This window comes from Pristiophorus japonicus, unplaced genomic scaffold, assembly GCF_044704955.1.
Source record: "Pristiophorus japonicus isolate sPriJap1 unplaced genomic scaffold, sPriJap1.hap1 HAP1_SCAFFOLD_149, whole genome shotgun sequence".
Taxonomy (NCBI): Eukaryota; Metazoa; Chordata; class Chondrichthyes; family Pristiophoridae; genus Pristiophorus; species Pristiophorus japonicus.
The window spans coordinates 649,642-663,648 of record NW_027251165.1 but is presented as its reverse complement, the minus strand read 5'-3'; the positions used below and the strand labels follow the sequence as shown (position 1 = coordinate 663,648).

The following is a 14,007-nucleotide window of genomic DNA, read 5'->3' as shown; positions in this document are numbered from 1 at the left end:
CCAAATCTGGCCGCAACCGCACTGAAGCCGGCCGCAACTGAACCCCTCCCCAAACGAACCAAACAGGGCCCCAACCGAACCGACATCGACACCAATCAAACCGAACCCGGACCCTAGCAAATGGAAGCCAGCCCCAACCGAACCGATCCTGGAGAGAACCGAACCAAAACCGGCTTCAAGCGAAACGAACTGAACCAATCCCGGCCCCTACTGAACCCCTCCCCAAACGAACTGAACCCGGCCCCACCCGAACCTCATCCGGCCCCAACCGAACAGAAACCTGCCCCAACCGAACCGAACCCGGCTGCAACCGAATCGAACCCAGCACCAACCGAACTGGAACCTGCCCCAACTGAACCGAAACAGGCTCCAACCGAACACAAATAAACCCGGCCCCAACCTAAACGAACCCCTCCCCAACCGAACCTGGCTCAATCGAAATGATCCCGGCATGAACCGAACCAAAACCAACCTCAACCGAAGCGACCCATTTCACAACCGAACCGGACCCTGCCATAACCGAACCGAACCGAAGCCGTCCCGAACACATCTGAACCGAATCCGGCCCCAACCAAACCCGGCCCCAACCGAACCGAACCGAACTGAAACCGTCTCCAACAGCACGCGGCCACAACTGAAGGAACTTTTCTGAACCGAACTAGTCTCGAACTGAACCGAACTTGCCCCAACCGAACTGAACTCGGCCCAAACCGAACCCGGCCTCAAACGAAACTGGCTCTAAACGAACCAGGCTCCAACCGAAACGAACCCGACCCAATTAAATCGAACCCGGCACCAACGAATTATTTCCGTACTGAACCCGGCCCCAAGCGAAACGAACCCACCCCGAACTGAACCGAAACCGGCCCCACACCAAATGAACCGAACACGTACCTAACCAATCCCGGCCCCAACCGAAAAGTACCCGTCTCGATCTGAACCGCACCTGGCACCAACCATACAAAACCCAGTCCCAACCGAAAACGTCCCCAACAGAACCAAACCCAGCCACAACTGAACCGAATCTGGCCCCAACCGAATTAACCGAAGCAGCCCCAACCGAACCGAACCGAATCCAGTCCCAACCGAACCGAACTCGTCCACATTGAAACCGTCCCCAACTGAACCGGCCCCAACAGAACAAGGACCCAACAAAACACGGCCGCAACCGAACCAAACCCAGCTTTAACCAAACCGAACCGAACCCATCCCGAACTGAACCGAATCAGTACCCAACAAAATTCCTCCCTAACTGAACCGAAACCGTCCCGAACCAAACCGAACCTGGCATCAGCCGCACCGGACATGACCTCAATCGAAAATAACCCGGCCCGAACCGAAGGGAACATGGTCGCAACTGAACCGGCCCCAACAGAATCGAACCCGCCCCGAACCAAAGACAGCCGCAACCAAACCGAACCCGGCCCCAACCGAACCAAACCCACCCCCTACCTAACCGAACACGGCCTCAAGCCAACCGAACCGAACCCATCCCGAAATGAACGAATTCAGTCCCCAACCGAACCACTCCCCAACTGAACTGATGCCGTCCCGAACCAAACTGAACCTGGCATCAACCGTACCGGACATGACCTCAATCGAACAGAACCCGGCCCGAACTGAAGCGAACACGGTCGCAACTGAACCGGTCCCAACTGTATCGAACCCGTCCCCAACGAAAGACGGCCGCAATCAATAAAAACCTGGCCCCACACGAACCAAACCCATCCCCATCCGAAACGAACCTGGCCCTGTTGATACTGGATTCTTTTCCCTTCAATCTGTTTCAGCGAATTAACTGACACATCAACACTTTTAGTCTTAGCAACATAAGACCATTATTCTGTAGATTCTCCGGCCGGGACCTGTTAGGATAAAGGGAACACTCTCGGTTCGAGCCAGTCCTCCTCTCTCCTGACAAGTCCCGTAACAGTCCAAAAGCACAACACTTAAACATTGTTACAGCAGAACACATTTGAGTGACTCTCAGTTTATACAATCATTGGTCGATTTCCACCATAGCACACCCAATTGCAGACGAACAACACTCCAAATAGGGCGGGCTCCAGGGATGTGTTTATTGTTTCGATTTTCATAGCATTTCCCTATTTCATGGCTGGATATAGCAGCCCCTCGGGTGACTCATGTCTGTCTTTGCTTTTCGCGTAACTCCTGTTTGACCACAACTCTGAATAACCCCTTTTTGTGTCGACATTGCAAATATCTCAGCTTGACATTTTCTTTTAGCCATTTTCCCATGATACCCTATCTCCATCCTTTTGCTACCTTCTCTAGCCATCTACCACTTTCGCAAACCTTTTTCACATTCTCAGCTCCACCGTAACCTAAACCAGGCCTCAACCCAACCGAACCAAACCCATAGCAAACCGAACCGAACCTGGCGCCAACCGAACCCGGCCCCAACAATACCGAACCGAAATTTCCCCCACAGAACACGGCCCTAACCGAACTAACCGAACTGAACCCATACCGAACGGAACCGAATCCGGCTGGCACCAAACCCGGCCCCAACCGAAACTGACCCCAAACGAACCGGACCAAGCCCCAAATGCAACGATCCCAGCCCCAACCGAACCGAACCACCCCAGCCACAAATGAGCCGGACAGATACTGGCCCCAACCGAAGCGAAGCCAGCCCTGACCAAACTGAACGCGGCCTCAACCGAACTGTACCAACACGCCCACAACTGATCCGAATAGAAACTGGCCCCAACCAAACCGAACCGGGACCCAACTTGACCAAGCCCGGCCCCAAATCAACTGTAGCGATCTGGTCGCCAAGCGAACCCGGACACAAACGAACCGAACCCGGCCCCAACTGAACCGAACCAGTCCCCACCCCAACTGAATCGAACCCAGTCCCAACCGAACCCAGACCCAATCGAACCGAATCCAAACCCAAACGAACCTCTCGCGAACCGAAACTAAACTGGCCCCAACCGAACCCCACCCCAACCGAAACGAACTTGGACCCAAACGAAACGAACCCGGCCCGAACCAAAACGAACCCGGCCCCGACCGCACCGAACCGGCCCCAACCGAACAGAGCCCGGCCGAAAACGAACAGAATGCGGCCACAAACGAACCGAAGCCGTCCAGAACCGAACCCCCACCCAACCGAACGGAACCCATCCCCAACCGAACGCGGCCCCAACCGAACCGAACCTGTCAACAACCAAACTGAAACGAACCCAGTCCCAAACGAACCCAGCCCCAACCGAACCGAACAGAGTGGCAACCGAACCTCTCTCCAACTGAACCGAATCTGCCCACAACCGAACAAAACCCGGCCCCACCCGATACGAACCAGGCCCAAACCGAAGCGAACCCGTTCGCAAACGAAGGGAACCGGCCCCAAACGAAGCGAATCCATCCCCAACAGAACCCTTCCACGACCGAACTAAACCCGTCCTGAACTAAACGGAACCTGGCAACAACCGTACCGATCACGACCACAATTGAACAGAACCCGGCCCCAAACGAATCGAACATGGTCGCAACTGAACCAAACCAGGCCCCAACTGAATAGAACCTGGCCCCAACCAAAAACGGCCGCAACCAAACCGAAGCCGGATCCAACCGAACCGAACCAATTCCAAACTGAACCGAATCTGGCAACAACCATACCGATCAAACTCACAACCGAACCTGGCCCAAAACGAACCAATTCCAGCCCCAACAGAACCGAATCTGCCCTCAACAGAACGAACCGAAACCAGGAGCAACCGAACGGTACCGCACCCGTCCCCAACGAATCCGGCCCGAACTGAACCCACCCCCAACCGAACCGATCCCGTCTGGAACTGAACTGAAACTGGAAGCAACCGTACCGAACCCAACCCCAAAAAAACCCGCCCCAACTGAACCAAAGAAAGACCCAACCGAACCGAACCTGGCACCAACCGAACCCAGCCCCAACCGAAGGGAACCGAACCCGGGCCCAACCGAACCGAATCCGTCCGCAACAAACCCGTCCCCAACGGACCCCGGCCCCCAAAAGAACTCGGCCCCATCCGAACCCGGCCCCAACTGAATGGAATCCGGCCTCAACCCAAACGAACCGAAGCCATTCCCAACTGAACCGAACCCGGCCGAACCGAACCCGGCCCCAACAATACCGAAGCGAAACTTTAACCAACAGAACCAGGCCCCAACCCAACGAAGCGAACTGAACCAGTCCAGAACTCAAAGGAACTTGCCCAACCGGATCAAACGCGGCCGTAACTGAACCAAACCCGGCCAGATCTGAACAAGATCCCAACCGAAACTGGCCGCAACCGAACCGAACCCAGCCCCAAATTTCCGAACTGGGCCGCAACCAAACCGAGCCGGACCACCCCCAACTGAACCGAACAGTACTGGACCCAACCGAAGCGAAGCCAGCCCCAACCAAAACAAATTTGGCCTCAACCGAACCGACGCCGGCCCTAACCGAACCACTCCCCAAACAATAAGAACCCGGCACCAACCGTAGCGATTCGAGCCCCAACCAAACCGAACCCGAACACAACCTAAACGAACCATGCCCCGACCGAACCGAACCCGGCCATAACCGAATCGAAACCGGCCCCCACCAAACTGGAAATGGCCCCAACCAAACAGAAATCGTACCCAGCCGAACGGAATCCTGACAGAACAGAACCGATTCCGGCCTCAACCCAAAGAACCGAACTGCACCCGTCCCGTACTGAACCGAATCCAGCCCGAACTGAACCATAAGAAACTGTCCCCAACTGAACTGAAGGGAGCCCCAATCGAACCACTCCCGAAACGAACCGAACACGGCCCCAATCGAAGCGAATCCAGCCCCAACCTAACCGAGCCCGACCCCAACCGAACCGAACCCGGCCCGAAGTAAACCGAACCTGGCCCCAACCGAAACGAACCAGTTCCCTAGCAGAACCGATCCCGGCACCGACAAAAGTGAAACGGGCACCAAACAAACTGAACTCGTCCCCAAGCGAACCTAACCCTGCATCAACCGAACGAATCCCAGCCCAAACCGAACCGAACCAGGTCCCCAACCCAACCGAACCGGACCCCAACTGGACTATACCCGGCCACATACCAACTGTACCGAACTCGTCCCCAACCGAACCCGGACCCAACCGAACAGAACCCGTCACTAACAGAACCGAACCCGGCCCCAACCCAACAGAATCGAACTCGGGCCGAACCGAACTGAACCAGTCCGGAATGAACCCGTCCCCAACTGAACCCGGACCCAAAAGTACTCGGCCCAAAACGAATATGGCCCGAACCGAATAGAACCCGGACTCAAACCAAACGAACCGAAACCATCCCCAACTGAACGGTGATCGGCCCCAACCGAACCCGGCACCTACAATACCGAAGCAACACTTTACCAGCAGAACACGGCCGCAAGCCAACGAATTGAAATGAACCTGTCACGAACTCAACCGAAATTGCCCCAACCGAATCATACCCGGCCGCAACTGAACCGAACCCGGCCAACTCCGAACCCGGTCCCAACTGAAACTGGCCTCAACCGAACCGAACCCTGTCACAAATTTACTATAGCGGGCCCCAGCCGAACCGAGGCGAACCAAGCCCGAACAACCGAACCAAACCTAGCCCCAACCGAACCGACGCCGGCCCCAACCGAATCCCTCCCCAATCGATACGAACCCGGCCCCAACCGAAGCGAATCGGGCCCCAACTGTACCGAATCCGACCACAATTGAACCGAACCCGGTCCCAACCGAACCGAAGCCGGTTCCAACTGAACCGAAACCAGCCCCAACCGAAAGGAACCCGGCCCCAACAGAACCGAACCCGGACCCAACCGAACAGAACCCGGCCCCAACCGAACAGAACCCGACCCCAAACGAACCGATGCCGTGCCGAACCGAACGCCTACCCAACCGAACCTAACCCGTCCCGAACTAAACGGAACCTGGCTCCAACCGTACCGAACATCACCCCAATCGAACAGAAGCCGGCCACAACCGAAGCGAGCATGGTCACTATTGAACCGAACCATGTCCCAACTGAACCAAACCTGGCCCCAAACAAAGAAGGCCGCAACCAATCCGAAGCCGGTTCCAACCGAACGGAACCAATCCCAAACGAAGCGAACCTGGCACCAACCGTACCTAACCAATCCCAACCGAACTCGGCCCCAACCGACCCAAACCCGGCCTCAACCCGACCGAACCGAACCCATCCCGAACTGAACCAAACCTGGCTCCAAACGAACTCGGCCCCACAATACCAAACCGAAACTTTCCCCCACAGAACCCGGCCCCAACACAAAGAACCAAACTGAACCCGGCCCGAACTGAACCGAAACGGCCCGAACCGAACCCGGCCCCAACCGAAACTGGCCCCAACCGAATCGAACCTAACCCAGCGGCAACTGAGCCGAACACGAACTTTCCCTAATCGAAGCGTATCCGGCCTCGACCAAACTGAAACCGGCCCCAACCGAACTGCAACGAACCCATCCCCAACTGAATCAAACAGAAACTGGCCCCAACGGAAAAGAACCCGGAAGCAACCGAACCGAAACCGGCCCCAACCGAACCGAACCGAACCCTGCCACAACCGAACTGAACCCGGCCCCAACTGAACTCGTCCCCAAGCTAAACGAACCCAGCACATGCTGAAACGAACCGAACCGGACCGCAACAGAACCGAACCCCATCCTGAACCCAACTGGACCGAAACCGTCCGCAACCAAACCTTGTCCGAACTGAACCGAACCCGGCCCCAACCAAACCAAACCCAGCCCCAATCGAACCAAACCCAGCCCGAACAGAACTCCGCATCCAAACGAACGGAACCAAGTCCAACCGAACCAAACTTTTCCTCAGCGTACCCAACCTGTCTCCAATCGAACCGATCGCGGCCCCAACGGACCTAATCCGGCCCCAACCGAACCGAACCCGGCCGCAACCAAACCGAACCCGGCCTCAAGAGAACCGAAAATGTCCTCAACTGAACGGATCCCAGCACCAAACGAAGCGAACCCGGCCCAAACGAAACGATCCCGGCCCCAATAGAACCGAGCCTGGCACCAACCGACCAGAACCCAGCCCCAACCGAAGAATACCCTGACCAACCGAACAAAACCCGGACCCAACCAAACTGAACCCAGCCCCAACCGAACCGAACCGAACCCATCCCCAAACTAACTGAACCGAGCCCGGTCCCAACTGAAACGAACCTGGCCCCAAACGAACCGAACTGGGCCCCAAACGTTGTGAAGCAGGCCCCAACCGAAATGAACACGGCCTCAACCGAAACGAACCCGGCCCCAACCGAAACGAACCCGGCCCCAACCGAACCGAAGACGGCCCCAACCGTGCCGAACCCGGACCCAACTAAAACGAACTCGTACCAAACTGAATCGAACCCTGCCCCAACTGAACATAACCCGGCCCTAACCCAGCTGAACAGAACCCGGCCCAACAGCAAACGAACCGAACCCAGCCGCAACCGAACCTCTCCCCAACCGAACCGGACGCAACCGAACCCCTCCCCATCAGAACCCGGCGATAACCGAACAGAACACGGCCCGAACTGATCAGAACCAGGCCCGAACCCAACCGCATCCTGCCGCAAACGAAACAAACCAGGCCCCAACTGAAACAAACCCGGCCCCAACCGAAACAAACCCGGCCTCAATCGAACCCTGCTCCAACCGAACTGAACATGGCCCCAAACGAACCACACCGGCGTCAACCTAAGTGAACTTGGCCCCAACCGCACCGAATCCATCCCCAACCAAACCCCTCCCCTACCGCACCAAACCTCTCCCGAATGAAACCGAACCTCGCACCATCGAACCGAACATGACCCCAATCGAACAGCCGTGGATAAATAAGGAAATAAAGGAGAGTATCAAATTAAAACCAATGCGTATAAGTTGGCTAAGGTTAGTGGGAAAATAGAAGATTGTGAACATTTAAACGACAGCAAAGAATGACTATGAAAGCAATAAAGAAAGGAAAGATAGATTACAATGGTAAACTTGCGCAAAACATAAAATTGGATCGTAAAAGCTGTTACAGATATATAAAACGGAAACATAGAAACATAGAAAATAGGTGCAGAAGTAGACCATTCGGCCCTTCTAGCCTGCACCGCCATTCAATGAGTTCATGGCTGAACTTCAGTACCCCATTCCTGCTTTCTCACCATACGCCTTGATTCCCCTAGTAGTAAGGACTTCATCTAACTCCTTTTTGAATATATTCAGTGAACTGGCCTCAACAACTTTCTGTGGTAGAGAATTCCACAGGTTCACCACTCTCTGGGTGAAGAAATTCCTCCTCATCTCGGTCCTAAATGTCTCACCCGTTATCCTTAGACTGTGTCCCCTGGTTCTGGACTTCCCCAACATTGGGAACATTCTTCCTGCATCTAACCTGTCCAACCCCATCAGAATTTTAAACGTTTTGATGAGGTCCCCTCTCATTCTTCTGAACTCCAGTGAATACAAGCCCGGCTGATCCAGTCTTTCTTGATAGGTCAGTCCCGCCATCACGGGAATCACTCTGGTGAACCTTCGCTGCACTCCCTCAATAGCAAGAATGTCCTTCCTCAAGTTAGGAGACCAAAACTGGACACAATACTCCAGGTGTGGCCTCACCAAGGACCTGTACAACTGTAGCAACACCTCCCTGCCCCTGTACTCAAATCCCCTCACTATGAAGGCCAACATGCCATTTGCTTTCTTAACCGTCTGCTGTACCTGCATGCCAAACTTCAATGACTGATGTACCATGACACCCAGGTCTCTTTGTACCTCCCCTTTTCCGAATATGTCACCATTCAGATAATAGTCTCTTTCTCTGTTTTTACCACCAAAGTGGATAACCTCACAATTATCCACATTATACTTCATCTGGCATGCATTTGCCCACGCACCTAACCTATCCAATCACTCTGCAGCCTCATAGCATCCTCCTCGCAGCTCACACTGCCACCCAACTTCGTGTCATCTGCAAATTTGGAGATACTACATTTAATCCCCTCGTCTAAATCATTAATGTACAGTGTAAACAGCTGGGGCCCCAGCACAGAACCTTGCGGTACCCCACTAGTCACTGCCTGCCATTCTGAAAAGTCCCCATTTACTCCTACTCTTTGCTTCCTGTCTGACAACCAGTTCTCAATCCCTGTCAGCACACTACTCCCAATCCATGTGCTTTAACTTTGCACATTAATCTCTTGTGTGGGACCTTTTCGAAAGCCTTTTGAAAGTCCAAATATACCACATCAACTTGTTCTCCCTTGTCCACTCTATTGGAAACATCCTCAAAAAATTCCAGAAGATTTGTCAAGCATGATTTCCCTTTCACAAATCCATGCTGATTTGGACCTATCATATCACCTATTTCCAAATGCACTGCTATGACTTCCTTAATAATTGATTCCATCATTTTACCCACATCCGATGTCAGGCTGACCGGTCTATAATTCCCTGTTTTCTCTCTCCCTCCTTTTTTAAAAAGTGCGGTTACATTAGCTACACTCCACTCCATAGGAACTGATCCAGAGTCAATGGAATGTTGGAAAATGACTGTTAATGCATCCACTATTTCCAAGCCCACTTCCTTAAGTACTCTGGGACGCAGTCCTTCAGGCCCTGGGGATTTATCGGCCATCAATCCCATCAGTTTCCCCCACACAATTTCCTTCAGTTCCTCCTCCTTACTAGACCCTCCGACCCCTTTTATATCCGGAAGGTTGTTTGTCTCCTCCTCAGTGAATACCGAAACAAAGCACTTGTTCAATTTGTGCGCCATTTCTTTCTTCCCCGTTATGACTTCCCCTGATTCTGACTGCAGGGAAAAGAGTGAGTAAAGTAAATGTTGGTGCCTTAGAGAGAGAAGAAGGGGAATTTAATAATGGGAAATGTGGAAATGGCTGAGACATTAAACAATTATTTTACTTCGGTCTTCACAGTGGAAGACAGAGAAATCATGCCAGAAATTTCTGGTCACAGGAATGTGGGGAGGGAGGACCTTGAGACATTCACTATCACTAGTGGGGGTAGTGCTGGACAGGCGAATGGGACTCAAGGTAGACAAGTCCCCTGGTCCTGAGGAAATGCATCCCAGGGTATTAAAAGAGATGGCTCAAGTTAGAGCAGATATTAGGTACAATCTATTAAAATTATCTGGATTCTGGGGAGGTGCCAGCGGATTGGAAAGCAGCTAATGTAACGCCTCTGTTTAAAAAAGGGCGCAGACAAAAGTCAGGTAACTATAGGCCGGTCATTTTAACATCTGGAGTGGGGTAAATGCGTGAAACTATCATCAAGGAAGAAATAGCGGGACATGTAGATCGGAATATTGCAATCAAGCAGACGCAGCATGGATTCATGAAGTGGAAATCATGTTTAACTAATTTACTGGAATTATTTGAGGATATAACGAGAATGGTGGATAGAGGTGGACCGATAGATGTGGTGTATTTAGATTTTCAAAAGGCATTCGATAAGGTGCCACACAAAAGGTTACTGCAGAAGATAAGGTAGGCAGAGTAAGTGGAAATGTATTAGCAGGGATAGAGAATTGGCTGGCTAACAGAAAGCAGAGTGTCAGGGTAAATAGGTCCTTTTCGGGTTGGAAATCGGTGGTGAGTGGTGTGCCACACGGATCGGTGCTGGGACCACAACTATTTACAATATGCATAGATGACCTGGAAGAGTGGACAGAGTATGGTGTAACAAAATTTGCAGATGATACAAAGATTACTGGGAAATCCGGTTGTGCAGAGGACACAGATAGTCTGCAAAGAGATTTCGATAGGTTAAGCGAATGGGCTAAGGTTTGTCAGATGGAATACAATGTCGGAAAGTGTGAGGTCATCCACCTTGGGAAAATAAACAGTGAAGGAGAATATTATTTGAATGGGGAGAAATTACAACATGCAACGGTGCACGGGGACCTGTGGGTCCTTGTGCATGAATCCCAAAAAGTTAGTTTGCAGGTGCAACAGGTAATCAGTAAGGCGAATGGAATGTTGGCCTTCATTGCGAGAGGGATGGAGTACGAAAGCAGGGATGCCCTTCTGCAACTGTACAGGGTATTGCTGAGGCCGCACCTGGAGTACTGCGTGCAGTTTTGGTGACCTTACTTAAAGAAGGATATATTGGCTTTGGAGGGGGCACAGAGACGATTCACTAGGCAGAATCCTGAGATGAGGGGGTTACCTTATGATGATAGATTGAGTAGACTGGGTTTTTACTCGTTGGAGTTCAGAAGTATGTGGGGTGATCTTGCAGAAACATTTAAAATAATGAAAGGGATAGACAAGATAGATGCAAAGAGGTTGTTTCCACTGGTCAGGGACACTAGAACTAGGGGGCACAGCCTCAAAATACGGGGGAGCCAATTTAAACCCGAGTTGAGAAGGAATTTCTTCTCCCAGAGGGTTGTGAATCTGTTGAATTCTCTACCCAAGGAAGCAGTTGAGGCTAGCTCATTGAATGTATTCAAGTCAGAGATAGATAGATTTTTAACCAATTAGGGAATTAAGAATTTTATGAGCGGGTGGGTACGTGGAGCTGAGTCCACGGCCAGATCAGCCATGATCTTGTTGAATGGCGGAGAAAGCTCGAGAGGCTAGAGGCCTACTCCTGTTCCTAATTCTTAAGTTCTTATGTTCTATGAACAGAACCTGGCCCCAATCTAAGCGAACATGGTCGCAACTGAACGAAACACGGCCTCAACTGAACCGAACCGGTGCCCAATCAAACACGGCTGCAACCAAACCAAAGCCGGCTCGAACTGAACCAAATCCGTCCGAAAGTTAACTGAACCTGGCACCAACCGTACTGATTAAGTCCTACCCGAACCAAGCGAACCAAACCCAGCCCCAACCAAACCGGAACTGACCTTAACCGAACGAAGCGAACTGAGCGCCGACCGAACCGAACCCGGATCCAAACGAACCCGGCCCCAACAATAAAGAATTGTAACTTTCCTCAACAGAACCCGGCCCCAACACAAAGAACCAAACTGAACTTGCCCCGAACAGAACCAAACCCGGCCCGAAACGAACCCGGCCCCCTACATAAACCTGCTCCAACCGAACCGAACTGAACCCAGCCTCAACTGAGCCGAAAAGAATCTGGACACAACCGAAGCGATGTCGGCCATGACCAAACCGAACACGGCCCCAAACGAACTGAACTGAACACATCTCCAACTGAACCGAAAAGAAACTGTCACCAACCGAAAAGCAGCCGGCCCCAACCGAACCGTACCCGGCCCCAACTGAACCGAAACGAACCCTGCCCCAACAGCACCGAACCCGGCTCCAACCGAACTCGTCTCCAAATGTACCGGACCCGGCCCCAACCGAAAATAACCCAGCAACAACCGAACCGAACCAGGGCCCAACCATAACCGAACTGAACTGTGCCGCAACAGAACCTGACCCGGCCTGAACCCAACTGATCCGAACCCGTCCACCAACTGTACCTGGTCCCAAATGAACCGAACCCGGCCACGACCGAACCGAACCGTCCCCAAGCGAACCAAACCCAGCCCCAAACGGACTCCCCCCCAAACGAATGGAGCCAAGCCCAACCGAAACAAACTTGTCCCCACTGAACACAACCTGCTCCCAACCGATCAGATCCCGGCCACAACCGGACCGAACCCGGCCTCAACCGAACCGAACCCCGCCCAACCGAAACGAGCCATGTCCCAACCGAACCGAGAACGGCCACAACCGAACAGAACCCGGCCCCAACCGAAGAGTATCCGGCCCCAACCGAAACGAACCCGGACCCAACCGAACTGAACCCAGCCCTAACTGAAAGGATAAGAACCCAGGATAAACCGTACAGAAAACGGAGTCAACTGATCTAAACCGAAACCGGCCCCAACTGAACCGAATCGAAACTGGCCCCGAATCAACGGCGGCCCCATCCAAACTGAATCCAGATCTAAGCGACCTGAACCGAACCCGGTCCCAACCGAACAGAACCCGGCCCAAACTGGACCAACCTCGGCCCCAACCGATGCGAATCGGGCCCCAAAAGAACCGAACCCGGATCCAATCGAAACGAACCCGGCCCCAACCGAAACGAACCCGGCCCCAACCGAACCGGAGCAGGCCCCAACCTTACCGAAGCCGGACCCAACCAAAACAAACTCGTCCCCAACCGAACCGAATCCGGCCCCAACCGGACCAAACCAGGCCACAGCCGAATCGAACCGAACTGAATGCCATCCGAACCGAATCGAACCCGGACACAACCGAATAGAACCGAACCCGTTCCCAACGAATCTGTCCCCAATTGAACACGGCACCAACAGAATCGAACGCACCCCGAACTGATCCGAACTCGGTTCCAACCCAAATGAACCGAACCCGCACCTAACAGAATCCAGCCCCAAACGAACCGAAGATGTCTGGAAATGAACCGAACTTGCCACCAACCGCACCAAACCCAGTCCCAAACGAACCGGCCACAACTGAACCAAACCCAGCCCCAACCGAACCGAACCTGGCCCCAACCGAACGAACCCAAACCAGCCCCAACCGAACCGAACCGAACCCGGCCCAACCGATTCGAAACCGTCTGCAACGAACCCGTCCCCAACTGAACACAGTCCCAACCGAACTCTTCCCTAACAGAACTCGGCCTCAACCGAACTGAACCCGGCCACAACCCAACCGATCCGAACCCATCCAGAACTGAAACGAACCAGGCCCCAACCGAACCCGGCCCCAATAATACCGAAACAAAACTTTCCCCAACAGATTCCTGCCCCAATCCAACGAACCGAACTGAACCCGTGCCGAAATGAACCTTAATTGCACCAACCGAAACAAACCCGGCCACAACTGAACCGAACCCGGACCGAACCCATCCCGGTCCCACCTGAAACTTTCCCCAACCGAAGCGAACCCAGCTCCAAATGTACCGAACTCGGCCCCAACCGAACCGAACCAATTCCAGAACCAACTGAACCGAACAGAAACTGGTCACAACCG

The 14,007-nt window shown here is 53.3% G+C and overlaps 1 protein-coding gene across 1 annotated transcript; it reads left to right on the top strand.

Moving 5' to 3' along the window:
* The first annotated feature begins 2,615 nt into the window (after positions 1-2,615).
* Positions 2,616-4,054, top strand: LOC139242835 (uncharacterized). Its single transcript, XM_070870520.1, has 2 exons — positions 2,616-2,783; positions 3,695-4,054. The coding sequence occupies exons 1-2, from the start codon at positions 2,616-2,618 to the stop codon at positions 4,052-4,054; spliced, it is 528 nt and encodes a 175-aa protein (XP_070726621.1).
* The last annotated feature ends 9,953 nt before the right edge of the window (positions 4,055-14,007 follow it).